At 33.8% G+C, this 15,792-nt stretch overlaps 1 protein-coding gene across 13 annotated transcripts in view; it reads right to left on the bottom strand.

The window, feature by feature from the left end:
- Nucleotides 1-15,792, bottom strand: part of KLC1 (kinesin light chain 1) — a 108,541-nt gene that overhangs the window by 6,857 nt on the left and 85,892 nt on the right. For 4 of the 13 annotated variants that reach the window (XM_069103786.1, XM_069103785.1, XM_069103788.1 and 1 more), the window contains exons 14-16: nt 13,626-13,756; nt 8,594-8,660; nt 1,915-6,936 (exon numbers count right to left, since the gene is read on the bottom strand). In XM_069103786.1, coding sequence (XP_068959887.1) covers nt 6,871-6,936; nt 8,594-8,660; nt 13,626-13,756 — 264 coding nt within the window. In that variant the 3' untranslated portion in view covers nt 1,915-6,870. The other 9 variants (XM_069103792.1, XM_069103796.1, XM_069103797.1 and 6 more) reach the window with 4 other exon arrangements.

The raw sequence follows: 15,792 nt of genomic DNA, 5'->3' as shown, positions 1-15,792 counted from the left end.
TTTAAAATATTAAAAGAAAAAGTAAAAAAAAAAAGTGTATATATATAGTCTTTTAGGTTCTATCAAGTTTATATCAGTTGGGACAATTACCATTATAATTGACACGTCTTCTGGCTAAGGTTACTGAAAGCAGACAGTTGAACATCCACATGAAACTGGCTCTAAGAGATTTCACAGAACCCTGGGTGTCAGCAACTGTTCCTCTGAGCTCTTGGTAAAACATTTCTCCAGGAGTTCAGCTTTTAAAATGGTAGAATATGAGCATTTTTACCCCTCAGAAAACTTAGGTGAAGGTGCCATAAAAAATTCCATTACGACAACAAATCAAAGATAATGTTCATATTTGGATATTACACTCACATTAATCTAATCTAAGGTTACAGTCTGCTCCTTTTTAGTATTACACACACAAAAATTGATTAAAGTCTGAATAACTTTTGCTCTAAATATATTGCTCAGCCTTTGTCTCTCACTTATAGCCAAGCTTATGAGCAAAGACTCAGAATATAAATATAATGGGGAAATTTTCTAGTCTCCTCATTCTTAAATATCACATAAGATAAAACTGCCATTCCTAACTCTGAGGCAAGCCACCAATAAGCAAAGGACTTTCCATATACACGTTTATCCTAGTTTTATTTGGAAGGATCATTCCATCTTGTCTTCTGATCTACATCAAGCTCCTTCGGGACATATCTTGCCTAGCATTTTCTTTTTGCCTAGGATTTTGAAGAAATGATAACAAATATTTTTAAATGAAATGAGTCAATCTGCTAATAAAACAGCGAAACACTGAAGACTACTTGATAGAAAGGAGATTAAACAAAAATAAAGAACACTAGATTCAGTCTTGGAGGTTTCTTTTTTTTTTTCATCTCCTTGTCCTAGAGCTTTTCTAGCCCCAAGTCTCTGAGATGGTAAAAATCATATTACCTGGAAATTCCATAACTGTGACTCACTTTATGATTTGAAAACATGGTATAAGCCAACAATTTAAGGGAAATAAGACCAGTTAGTTCATCTTAGGACGCAAGGTCAACAGTGGGTCTTCATGTAAAATAACAGACTTTTATAAAATATAACTGTTAGCAATTTGGCAGACAAATCTTATATTAAGGAATTAAAAATTACATATATTGTGCCTCCTTAAGAAGAAATGGCACTGATGTGACTGACTATAGGGCAAAATCATACACCCAACAGTCCCCCTTCCCCATGTCTGCATATTCTGTCTGCAAGTTCAAGTAGTTGCAAGGCACTTTATATACACATCGCATTCGATCCTTATAACCATATGAGATAGGTACTACCATTAGTATTATCCTCATTTTACAGATAAAGAAACAAGAGAGACTTGCCCACAGTTATATAGCTAGTAAATGCAGGGGATAAACCCAATGAAGCGAGGCACTCCTAACTCTACTCCACTGGCTCTCCATGACAGAACACTGTCATACTAATTCTGGTGCAGTTTACTAATTAGGAAATGAGATTCTGACAGAAAATAGTAAACACTTATCTATGTGAAAACAACTAATTGTATAATATTTACATAATTAGATAACTGAAAAGAATATTACTATGCAAGGGAACAACTCTTAACTTTTGCTGGGGGAAGGCTGAGAGAGAGAAAATAGGCCTTTTAAAAAGTGACTATGGGTAAAACCTTCAAGTACTGTTGTCCTTTTCTGGTGGGCCCCTCATTTTTTCTAGAAGAACCTAAGTTTAAAACAATTCTGACACATCATTAAGATTTTTTATTAAAATTACAGGATTCCCTGTTAAGATATTCTCTAGTTGTGATTCACAGTTTAAGACATAAAGAAATGTCAGCCTGCAAATTTAAGGAAAATAAGGTCAGTGTGTTTGGCATTTTATGAGCACTCATGCAAAAGCACAATTAACTTCATAAAGTTGTAGCAAATAAGTTTTATTTTTGTAACTTTTGAGAAAAATGCCAACAGGTCCTTTATGTAAGATAAATAGTACATTTAAAAATAAGACCAAGGCACTGAGATGCAGCACATAAATTTAATAGAAATGACACACACTTCTGAAAACATGCAGTAAATCCCAGAATCAATGTAAACACTCAGGTTTGACACTACCATCAATAAAGAAAATGTGGTTATAAAACAGATATCAAGTGAAAACCTCTATACCAAGATTAAGAAATGAAATACTCTTCTAAGAAAGAAAGTTTCAAGACAGGCACTCCATATCCTTGTTCCTACTACCCTCCATGTCCTCTATCAAGCAGGGTGGGCTACAGAAGCTATGATGCAGGTAGTACATATGCATGCACACCTCACTGCCTCTATAATATTCTATATATTCTCTATTCACTTCTCTATAGCATTTTAAGGTTTGCAAAGTATTTTCCCCACAACAGCCACGTGAGGTGGTAGCAATATTGTCCCCATTTTCCAGATAAGGATGACTTGAGAAGCACCTAAAGAGAGGAGCCAAGCTCATCTCTTGTGACTTCAGAAACTATGGTGCCTATAAACGTGTTTCTAAAGCTTTGGTCCTAACAACCAGTGCTTTCACTGAGCAAGTATTAAATGTGCAGTTTCCTCTTAAAGCTAACACTGAACAATATGTGCTTTATGCTATCATTTTCATCAGTGGGAAGCAAACATTTCTTAAACTTATGAAATACACAGTAAATATTTTGTAAAATGTTACTTTGTCAAACTATTCTTTGGGCAAAGCTAGTATCTTTAAAAGGGAAAATGTAAAAGAGTGACAATAGCATCATAGAATCCAAAGTACTACAAAAACAACAACGTCCTGACCTCTCCAGAAACAGTCGTCAGCTTTAATAGCCTGGTTTAAAACACTGTCATCCTAGAAAGGCATCAGGTATACACTAGACCTCAAACACAAGAACTATGGTAAAATTCTTTTCCTGTCAGCCACTCTGACCTTTTAAGTCTATCTGCCAGATGAGATTTGTGATTTCTAAGTTATCTTCATATTTCTTTATCAAATACTTAAATCATTCCTCAAAATTCTGAGTAATTAAACAGTTACAGTGTCTATGTATATCAGCATAGACTCTCTTCTGACCAAATGACTTTTGTGGTACAGTTGTATGTATTTACTTTTAAAATGACTGTAGGGGAGAGCCCCACATGATTCTTTTTTTAAAAATCTAATCAGTGTAAACTTCTTGAAAATATTAAGTGTAGAGACTTAATAATCATCTCAGAAATTTGTTTCTTAAGTAGGTATATATCTAACAAAGCAATCTCTAAGGGAGTTGTAAACCTTCAAAAATCTATTCTACATAATTTCAGATAGTCAATCATGAGTTCCTAGCAATATCTGTGTGCCCTTCCATGAATAAATCTAACAATTACATTTAAAATGTTTTTAGCAGCACTCTGACCAGAGTTAGCAAAAACATACCCAAGCTGTACATGTGACCCTATCATATATTGTAAACATACATAAGAACAAGTGCTAACATGCATTTTAAACAACTGAAACTCAGATAACCAAATGTTAAAAACCTACTTTTTAGTAGGCTATGTAAACCCATTAACATTCATTTTATTCATCAACCTATATATAAACTTTAAAAAACTGCTTTGTGATTTTTCACTGACCTTTCAAAGTGAGGAAGAGAATGATAAAAAAAAAAAACACACACACTATGAAAATGGCCTACCTAAAGCCCTATTCATTATCTCATTAAAAACATTAATATATTCCCAGGGAGTTAAATCATCTCTGGAGCAAATGGATTCTTTCCTGAAGAATTCATTAGAGGACAATTTTAGGTACGAGAGCATAGTACAGGTCCATAGTAACTTAACCTTTATATTTCTCATTGATTTTTGGTGCTCATTTGTCACGCACATGTTGCACTTAAGTGCAAAGACATATAGAAATGTGTGCAGGATTCCTTTCTCTCCAATGCTGGTGGCAAAATCTTTCTTGGTCAAACATTAGCAAGAAACAAATAGGCATGAATATAAGAATATGAATATAAAAAGACATCTACTTGGATGTTTGTTTTTTTAAGGCAATTTCATTTCAGAAACCCAATTAAAATAGCAACACAATGGTGAATTTGTTTGCCTTATTATGAAAACGGAAGGGTCAGGATTTCAAGCAGTTTTTCCATGTTAAACTGTCATCTTGAAATGCAGCCAAGAAGAATGCAATCAAAAATCCCAAAAGGAAAATTAGTTTTCAGCCTGGTTTCACTAGTAATGTTTTTATAATTCTTATGGTCTCAAGTGTTATGAAATCCACTTGAACAACTTCTAATCAGCAAATTACTGAAAGATGAAAATCATAACTATGTATCTTCAGAGAACTGAGATTAACCTAAATTAGATTCTTTAACAAAGATGTAAAAATAGGTCTAATAACTTTGGAAAGTTGACATGATTCTACTTTCAAGTCTTTGCTTCCATCCTAACTGTGCCCTAGTTTTGTTATCTTAGAGTGAACTGGACCATCAGTCATTAGGTTACTGATTGCATTTCACATATAACGAAATCAGTTTTGATTAGGCAAAGGAAAACATTTTAGGATGTGACTAGAGAGAACAAAGTAAGGAAGGAGTAAGCAATACACCTATTTTCCTTTTTGTTTTTTTAAGCTATCCCTGTGATTTTATCAGCTTAGTAAACTCCTGGAAAAGAACTCTGGGACTTACTCTACCTATATAAATTAACCCCCTCATTGTACTTTATGCCTGGGGCACTTAGAGGATAAATAATGTACCCAGGATAACACAGTCAGTTATGTATCAGAGGCAAGCCTTGAAGCCAGGTCCTCCTCACTCCCAGACCAGCTCTCTATCCACTGTGCCATGCTGCCTGGCACTTCCTCGTGTATTTTCATGTATTTTATATATTTTATATATATAGGAATCATGTATTTTATATATCAAATTTAGATACAGCATACCTAGTGCTAGTCCACTAAAAAATGGGATTTACAGAGCAATGAAATCAGAACAGCTGTCTCTGTTTCTACTATTTTCTTACAACTTGATAGAAACTTTCTAAGTACATCTGTTTCTATGAAGTTTTAAAGGCAAAATAAACACAAAGCATATGTTCTAATTCTATGGGAATCTGCAAGCTTAAATGTTATCAAGAAGGGCAACTGAAGGCTCTGTCTCTAGCTCTGTGAAGGAACAAGGTCTCATCATCAAGGAAGGCAGGTAAGAGAAGACCAGATAGCACACTGAAAAAAACAGGAATCTCATAATAATGCTAATGGTCATGGAACATGAAATCTTCTATAGGATATATATGCAATGGACATTTTGATATTAAAGGTCTATGTATATAACTGAAAAAATGTGCATATACACCTCATACAGATACATAATCCTTGCAATCTATTACAATATATTAATAACTATATAAAGACTTTTTAACAAATTAACTTCAAAAATAAAATTGCTATAATAATAATCCCAAAGTTTGTTCTCTTAAATTCACTGATAAAGTATGGTACACCATGAGAAACTAAAATTAGCAGCATTATCACTATGTGTAAAATGTCTACATTAGACATTAACTATATATCCAACTTCAAACAAGTTCTCTATAGAGGTACTACTAGGCAAGTACTTTATAGGAAACATTTAAGTGCATTTCATATAGAGATGGCTCCATTATTGCATAACTTATCTGTATTTCACAACAAGGATGGTCATAATCTATTCTTTTTGGCCCGCTCACAAGCAAAAAGTTGTAGGTTTGTTTTTCTCTAATCTTTGTGATCTTATCAGTAAGTAGATTCTTTCTTTCATTTTTGTTTCACAATTGCTCAATCACTGATGACAGCTTATAAGTTTATTATATTCTCCAAGTCTTACAGAACTTCTGAAGAGTGGCCTGAAATCAGACCTCTCACCTCATGACGTGACCCAGGTGAGTCCTCTCTACTAGGTATAGCCTTTTAGTTTATAGTGAAGCCTAGAGGAAGACAACAGAATACCACTTATCATCCAGCTAGAACCTGTCTTGGGGTCAATATAAGCTTCTGAAGTCCCCAAAAGCACCAACCAAGACTGACACAGGAAAGGGCAATTTGGAGACTAGGGCTATATCTCCTCTAACTCTGTGAAGCATTGTGGCCTGAATCAATTGTTTCATTTCCTTTTATGACAAGTCATACAGGCCCTAATAAGAACTGGGCCAAAAACAACAGAAATGAAGTCAACATAATTTAGTACAATTTGTGATTACAGGGAAGTGTGACAGACTCTCTTCACTGCTTGTCAGCCCCTCACTCTCCTGCCATGAACAATTCGATCTTGGTTGTAGAAGTGTCCCAGAAGCATGATTTTTTAAGCATGGCTTAAAACATGACTAAGATTTTTGGAATACCCTGCAATGGCATAATATGGTGACAGGCTCTTTACATACGTACCTAGAAAGCCTAATTAAAACACTACTTTAAGTATCTATTCTAGGAGCCATGTATAAATGTGACAGCAGTGGTGGAGCAAGTGGAACCTGCCTACACTATGCCACAGTAAAGAGCTAGTGAGTTATTTGATTGGCTGTGCTTCAGTCCGGGGAATCTAGAGACCATCCTGTTCATTCTTATGTTAGTATATCTGAAATATCAGTGTTTCTATAGCTCATGGCTATTGTGATAGCAAAAACTATTAGTAACAAAGCTCAGTATAAGCACAGAAGATAGCAGTGACCTACAGTCTCTTTAAAAAAAGGAAAAAGTCACCACATTTTTAAAGTCATTTTTTAGAAATATAAAAAATCAGAGTCCTTTGCAAGGGAACCTCTAATCTACATGTTCCTAGAGTGACGAGGAACCAAAGCTTTGAGAGTCTCAGTGCTTCATTAAATAGCTAGCTTCAGTCCCAGCACTTCAATGGGCTAAGTCAGTGTGACTGGCACTCAGAACTCTCGAGTCTGTCAGACAATTATTTCGTTCCTGCATGAAAATAAAATGGGAAAGAGTTATATTTTATGTAGAATTTCAAATGATTCAAGTAAATAAAATGCTTCAAGTGATCTTAAAATACTACTAGTAATAATATAAATCTAAAATTGATAGTCCTTATGCTCAAATCTGTATATATACTTAGACTTAATGTCATATTAAGAAGCATCAATTACTATTAGAAAAGCAAAAACTGGGAGGCGGCTATGTGGTGCAGTTAACAGAGCACCAGCTCTGGAGTCAGGAGGACCTGAGTTCATATCTGGCCTTAGACACTCAACCCTTACTAGCCGTGTGACCTTGGGCAAGTCACTTAGTCCCAATTGCCCAGCCTTCCCCCCTCCAAAAAAAAAGCAGAAAAACAAAAATTGGTTGTTTTATTTTACTTCTATTAAAGCAGGCTCTTAACGTGCTCTAAGAAACTCACAAGATCTAAATCCAAAAATTATGGTTTTAATTTAATGTGAAGCTCTGCAGTTAAGAAATGTGCCTCTAGGGCAGCTAGGTGGTGCAGTGAGCAAAGCGCCAGCCCTGGAGTCAAGAGAACCTGAGTTCGGTTCAGGCCTCAGACACTTAACACCCACAAAAAAAAAAAAAATTAGCCGTGTAACCTTAGGCAAGTTACTTAACCCCAACTGCTCTCCAAAAAGGCAAAAAAAAAAAAATGGAGAAATGTGCTTCTGCTTATTTGTTTACCTTATGGACATTTTAAAGTTAATGGGGGTTGTCACTCATGGCGAACAGAAAAACCAATGCACCAATTTATGTATAGGGCTTACTGCCCTCAATAGTAAGGAGAAAAAATGGACTTGACATTTTTATCATTTAGTTCTTATATGGGCAGCCTATTTTACCAGAAAGAAAGTCAGTAATTCAGAAAGGATAGTGATCAAATGAGCTATATTGCCAGGTCACAATAAGGACAAATTTAAATTATGATTATTTTTTGGACCATGATTGGCTTTAACTTAAGACACTTAGCTGTAGTTCCTAATTCAGATTCCTGGCACTCACAGGAAACCAGAAACTAGGCTTGTATCAATTCTACACAATCTTTGAAAAGCAGTATTATTGCTTTGATGACATTTTAATAAAAATTCAGACTACAAAATAAATATTTCAAAGAAATGGGAGTGCAGGAAAAGATACATGGTGCATACACTAAGACAGAAACTGAAAAATACAATGCAGAGTATTTGTGGGAGATTTAGGCAATTCAACAGTGTTAAGTCTCAAAACAATAATTAGGCTAATGTTAGTGAAAGGTTACCATATTAGTAAAATGTTGGACATTTTAAGACCTTAACTAGACAACACATATATTAATAATCTTTTTAGATGCACGTAGTTACATAAAGTAATGAATAGGGAAGATACAGTTTAGTTAAATTACTTAAAATTTTAACATTTTTTTCATTAATGTAGTGAGGGTTTTTAAAGACAATAAAAATGTAACTCAAACCTTATTAGCTATTTTGCTAATTTGCCTAAGAATTAAAGGGTTTTTTTTAATTTCTAAAACATTCTAACATAAAAACTATTTAAAAGGTACAATAATCCCTTCATTAACTCTCTAATTAAATATTTGGTGACCAGATCTTGTTGATGGTATTTACACATTTAAGAATATTATTTTAGGGCTCCTTACTTGAAAGTGATCTTCAGCAGCCTTGCCACCCATATTAAGAACATTCAGAGAACTGGCACGCTTCATGCTGCAACCAGGACACCAAACATGCAAGGATAAAGCAATCAGAACAATGGAAAAATCTAAGCTCTCCAAACACAAGCAAAACATGGTTACGCACAGGGTTTTTAAGTGTCACTGGCAACACTTGAAATTAAAAGGACGTCTTAGAAAAGATACACAGGGCACACTTACTTGGACATAATTTGTTTTTAATGATCTGTTGAAAACTAACAGAAGGCTGGAATTTTCATTAGGTCAAACAGTAAATCTACATTCAGTATTATGGCCTAATAAAATTTGTTTACTAGTTGTTTTATTCATCCTTCAAAATAGGCTTAGCTTAAAAAAGTAGGCCATATCTGATCAAAACCTATTTTCTGTTAACAAATTTGCAAAACTATATTTGCCAATCAGGCTTAGCAAATGAAGATCTTAAGCCACATTATTTTGTGTGATGTTTATAAACTACATTTATTTTTTCCAAGCTTTTTCAATGTTTCTGAAAAAATTTACATGAAACATCTACTTTAATGCTTCATTTCATTCTCACTTGTGGGATGAGCAATTCTCTTTTTATACAAATTATACCTGTTTCAGGAAAACTGGAACAGTTCATATAGGGGCTATGAAAAACAGTTCCAAATATTTCTAACTAGAAATTCAAAGCTCATTATTCAAAATACTTTTAAGTCATATTACATGTGTTATATATATTAGAAGTCACTCTAAAATTATATTATCAACTTTAACATTCTCCTAAGCATAAAATAATCTATATGGTTTTATAATCATTGTTATAAACAATTATCTGTTTAAACACAGTGTTTTGGAGGACATCTTTAATATTTTTAAAGCAAACTTATATTTAGTTTGTTAACCTCTAACAATCCAAATCCATTACCTATGTAAAGTCTGAATAAGTTGCTATTAAAGATCTTAAATGTTTTAACGTGGGGCCTTAAATTCTGAATGTGGGGTATAATTATATAAGCTGTAAGTAATATTATTTTAAACTCAATTAGTTTAAGTCAGTAACTTTAAAACAGGGACACACATTTTGGAAGGTTAGCAACAACCAAAACAGCAAGCACAATGACAATGCTCTAAGTGTTACTTTTTAAAAGTATACATTCAAAAGCCATGAGAAAGTTCATTAATATAAAAAGAATATGGCCAAACTACAAAATTCTTTCTCCATCCTCCTTCCTCTGCATAAAAGATAACACCCCCTGCCCAACAAAAACAAGGAAAAAAAGAAAACTCAAACTCAAGGTAAAACAAAGACTCAGCACAAAATATTTAAAGTTACATTCTTTACTTCCTAGTGTTTTGAAGCAGAAGTTACAAATAAACCCATATCAGAAGTAGATGACCTCAATTTACCTCAAAGCTATGTCAAACAGCCAAATAGTTCTTAGGTAAGGGAGCGGTACACAAAATCATAATCTGTGTAACCATGAACAAGTTTCTTCCCCAATCTGGAGCTCAGCTGTCTTACCTATAAAATAAATCAATGCCTGCCAGGTTTAATTGTATGTGACTCAAAAATTCATACATTCTCTTCTTCATGGGCTATTTTTAGTTCTTCCTAATCAAACTGAAGTTATTCTTTTAAACAATTAGGAAGATAAAAATTGGGGAAATAGTGCAGTATGTACAGGATCTATAAAATAATTTTAAAATGAGAAAAATTATATTCTTAGGGATTGATGCCCAGCATCTTGTGTATTGTATATTTTGCATATTGAGTCTACCAGTAAACATTATTCAGATTTAATGGTTCAAAGCCTAAAATGTCTACAAATCAAAAATAAAAAGTTTAAGTTAGAAAAAAAATTCAGCATGTCATTCCTCCAGTGACTTCTATATGACGCTATTAAAGCAGTAAATAAAACCCAAAAAACTTAAAGGCCATTTTTTAATAATGTTACCATCTAAAATTTTATCTATAGATTGTGTATACAGTCAGGTTTACCAATTTTCTACACTGCAGACCACATTACAATGGTATATAGGCAGAATATTAACCTACAGATATCACACACTTATATTTGTTAATTATGGATGCAATAAGCATATGAAGAACATATAATATGCAAAACTGGCTGCTAAATGTGAAGTTTGTTAAAGTCATTTAACATGAGAATTTCCGTTAATTTACTACTCTGACACCTCATCATATTATGGAAGGTAGCACAAATTTTAGCGGATGACCTCAAGCTGGTAAGATGTGATTAACAGCTGAGGACTAGCCTAGTTAAGTTCTGAGAAACTCATCAATAGATTAGAGTGATAATTTTTTTTTAGCTATAATTGTTATCAAACACTATCTACTAAGTCTTGGAGGATTTTGATCTCTTAGTCATGGGGGCAATGACCACACCTAAGAAATTAGAGATTCTTGAAGAATAACACAAAAAACTAGAGTGAACATCATTTAATGCCAGATTCAGCAATTTAATTTTAACTTCAAAACATGTACAAAACTGAAATAACGATCTGGTAACTGCCTAAAGAACAGGGCACAAAAAGAAGCATTTATGTTCTCTGACCACTGGAAGATAAAACGTTTTAACACCCTTTACAATTCACTAGGAAACATCTTAATCAGTTTCGGGATAATCATCATTTACAAAAAGGTTGATGTTAAAATGTCACTTGAGTCCTAAATGTTTGTAGGCATTTAGAAATAAAATAAGTCAATTTGATTTTAAATATCAATTTCTTTAGCTTATAACTTTATGGCACAGATGCCAAATTCAGAGGGAAAACATGAAGAATGCAGAAGAAAAGAGTCACAAATCCAAACATTGGCCTTCACCAAAAAGTAGAAAATTTTGGAAACACAGATTCTTTTCATTTCTCCTCTTTCTACCTGAAGACATTTATAGAGAGCTCATACTATGCTGTCTAAAGAATGCTCTGGATATTTATGCAAAGCAGAATGAACAGCTACTTAGACAGAATTAAAGCACTTACCACTGCCCCATCTATACATTCTTCTAGTAAGGGAAGAGCAAGGAAGAAAATATGCCAAAACACAAGTTTTAGGAGCCACCTGAAGTTTGAACCCCGAAATAGAAAGTATTCTAAAGACAAACAGGGTTCATAAACAAATTTCCCAGACAGCATAATCTCTCAAAGAAATCATGCTCTCCAGAGAACATCACCAACCAACCAGATAAGAATACTCCCAAATCAATTAAGGCACATAAAAGCAAACTGTCATGGCTTGTTCAATATTCTAGATGTCTCAAGAGCTATCACATGAATGCCTAATTACTAGATAAATGCATCCTCAGAAATGGGACCTAAAAAAAACTAAATCTATACTATGTCTCCCATACTGACAGAATGGAAACTAGCATATTAGCTTTATATTCACTTTAAATTCAGTTCTGAAAGTTTAGAATTACATGCCAGGGGGTGGCCAGGTGGCTCAGCAAGTAAGAGCACCAGCTCCAGTGTCAGGATGACCTGGAGATCGAATCCTGGGCTCAGACACTCAGCACCACACCCAGAAATAACTGGCCATGTAACCTTGAGCAAGCTACTTAACCCCGATTGCTTAAAAAAAAAAAAATTACATGCCAGTAAGAGAAATCAGGTTGAATATTATTTTTTTAATTGGCTAAGCAGCAAATTAATCCATCAGAGTGAATTATAATGATGCTTTATTGATTTTTGCTTATCTAAATCTCTTGGCCTAAGATGAGAAGAATGAACTTGCTAAATACATCTCCATAGAAAATAATATAAAAATTATCAACACAATCATCATAGAAGATTCTAAAACTATAAATTATAACAATAGAACAAGATGGTAAATAGAGCTTCCATGAAAAATCCTTTGGAAAACATGGTAAGTTACACTAGTCATATGGCAATTTGCCAATTATCAAGTTAAGGATGCCAAATTGGGGAACATCAAAGAAAAATAACAAATAAATTATTTACCTGCTAAAGCACAGTATGTTAAGATTACCAGTGGATGAAACTGAATTTTGTCACTCAAAAACATTTGATACCTTTGTCCTCCAATTGAGCTGTGTAACCTCTGAAATGCATGTTTCTCAGGAGTAATACTAGTTATGCATTTGAAACAAATATCTATGGGTTTTGTAATCTCTGAGGAAAATTTTCCAGCATGCCACCCTGCAATCAAAGCTTAAACCCCCTCTACTACCACCCCCCGCTTCCTCCTGAATCCATTTTGTGTGAGGTATATTGCCTTTTAAAGTAGAAGCTCAATTATTTGCTATGTGGCAGTAATTAGCTACATAACAACTTTAATTAAATCACTATATATGTGGGGAGATACACTGTCATCAAAATCAGGCTAATGATAAAAAAGATAAAACCTAAAGAAATAGGTTTCTTAAATAAGCTAACAATAGTTCAAATATCCTAATATTAAATTGACATTTCACTGCTTAAAGTTAAAGGGCATCAGTATTATTTTAAATATTTAACTTAGGGGAGGCTAGGTGGTACAGTGAATAGAGCACTGACCCTGGAGTCAGGAGGACTCGAGTCCAAAATCCAGCCTCAGACACTTAACACTTACTAGCCATGTGACCTTGGGCAAGTCATTTAACCCCAACTGCCCTGCCCTCCCCCCTCCAAAAAGCAAAAAAAATACCCCAACAAATGTGTGTTTGTGTATATATATTTATATATATTTAACTTAAATGGCCAAAAACTATTTTTTATGATATCCTTCCAAAGACTTGCTCTCTCTAACCACCTAAATGGGCAATTTTTAAAGTAGGATACCAATTTAATATTTCTCAATCTACACAGAGATAGGTGATATTAAAACCTTTCAATTAATAAAGAAACACAATTAAAATGGGATGTTTTTCAGAGGTTTGTGTGTGAAAAAGTTTGTGAGAAAGCTACCCCCAAAAATGAGGTAGCTGGCCACTGTTTAGCTTGCAAGATGGATAAAAGGGGGCAAGTATCAGCATAGCTAGGAAAACATAATTACCCAGTATTCTTTGGTTCACTGTCTCGTGAACTTCCTCCCTTCAGCTTTCTAACCAGCTTCTCACTGCTGCGTCTAATTGAAGCCCGAAGTTTGCTAAAGGAACCACTGCGCTTTAAAGATCCAGTGCCATCCTGAAAAAGATGTGAACAAATGTGAAGCTGCCAAGGGTTCCATCCTTCCAAGCCTCCCACAGCTAAAGCTGAATGAAAAGATTCCACTCTACTATTAAGCTGTTCTCAGTTGTTGCTAGTAAGTCACTATTTCCTATCAGTTTTCTAAATTATTTACTTCATTTGCAAATAGACTTTATTAACACATGGCAAATCTAGCTATTGAAGTGATTAAAGGTAATCCATGATCCTGAAAAGACTATAACATAAAAAAAGCTTATTCACACCAAAATAATGACACCTAAAGAGAAAAATTAAGGACATTTCTGTATTAAGACAGAAAGGACAATACATAAAAATTATAAAAGAAATAAGGAAGCTTCTAGGAATACCATCAAAACAAAGTTCCACTTTAATTAAAATGTAGTCACTTGGTCCAGTAAACGATGTCACACCTAAGACATTTAGGCCTGGTATAATCAAATTACTTCTAATACTTTAATACAATACTCATCTCATGTGTACTATTCATTTAGTGAACCTTACAGAATGATTTTGTTAAGTATAGATTATGAATGTTGTCCCCAAAAAAAGTCATTCTGGCTAAGAACAGTAAATTAGCTTTCACATAAATGGAGAGATCAAATCTGAATTGAGCTTCAGAAATCACAATTTAGACATTTTTTGCATAATTAAACTTGCATTATCTTCTAACTTTTGGGTAATGGAAATCAAAACCACATAGCAAAGACCTGATTTTTATTCACAAAATCAATCATTTAGTACGTTTTAGCAGTAACTATCTGCTACTTCTAGAAGCTATACAGTTTTGCATGAAAGGAAGAAAGAGTACTATGAAGCAGACAGACACCAAGACGCAGGTCAGTTGGAGTGAGTTTATTAGAAGTTAGAAAGACAAAGATACACAAATCACTGAACACTTAAAGATTAGTAGAGAAAAGCATATTTGCCAAAATTTCACACAAAGACTAAACAGCAATGCTACTTTAGAATAATCATAAGTGAAGACATCCAGAGTTCCATATTGATGTTAACCAAGTTATAGGTCTCTAAATACAATTTAAAGCACTTGGAGCACATGCCTTACTTTTACAGTTTAGTAATTCTCAAAAGGTCACCATCATGCCATTTGAATAATACTTTGTGTGATACTTTTAACTACCTTTTTTTCATAGTGAACAGCTAGTCGTTCTTTTTTTTTAAATCATGTTACACAGTAAATGGTTTTATTAACACATTTTGTAGTACTAAATACCTATCTGGCAAAGCTACACATGTACAGAAATAAACCTCCAAAGAGAACAACAGCACTGAAAGGAAGGGCCAGTATACACAGAAGTGTAGCTCTGACAAGAATCATAGAGGTTTGCTAAAAGCACAGCAGTCAGTACTGGAGAGAGAAGTTAAAGCTTGACGATGGAGCACGCCCGTCATGCAGGAGACAGTATAAGAATCACAAAAGGCATCTAGGCCTGTTAGATAGAAATGAAGAAAGAAAATCTGAATGAAACCGTTTGAAAATTGCTTTCAATAGTTTTCTACTTATAACAGCTTTGTTTACAGTATTTCTAGGTCACAAAATCTTTTAATTCTTTTTTAAAAAAGAAAAGGTACTTGGAATTACTTTCACCTATTACTGACATTTTAAAATTACACAGATATTCTAGGCAAGCTATTGTTTATACTTTTAATTAGTTAACTCCAAACATGAAAATAAAAGCAAACCATTTTGGTGTATGTTAGAAAATTTCCTTAAAAAAGTTCTGCAAATGATCATACCTAAAGAGTGACTCTGGAATGAAAACCCCCTACATTTTAACAAATGAAAATCTAAAAATATGAAAGGTACATTCATTTAAGGTTTAACTTTTGTCAGAAGTATTTTCTTAGCCTATTCATTACAACAAGAAATAAAGCCTTTTTTCTTCTGTAAACAAAAAGCATTTATATTCTTTAAGAAACTAACAGGCAAAATGACATCTCTAGGAACCCAAACTCCACTCATCTGAATATCTATGGCACATTTTAAAATATGA

Source organism: Petaurus breviceps, unplaced genomic scaffold (assembly GCF_028583685.1).
Source record: "Petaurus breviceps papuanus isolate PSGF00001 unplaced genomic scaffold, PetGlider_PUasm1.0 64, whole genome shotgun sequence".
Taxonomy (NCBI): domain Eukaryota; kingdom Metazoa; phylum Chordata; class Mammalia; order Diprotodontia; family Petauridae; genus Petaurus; species Petaurus breviceps.
This window is presented reverse-complemented; position numbering and strand designations above follow the sequence as displayed.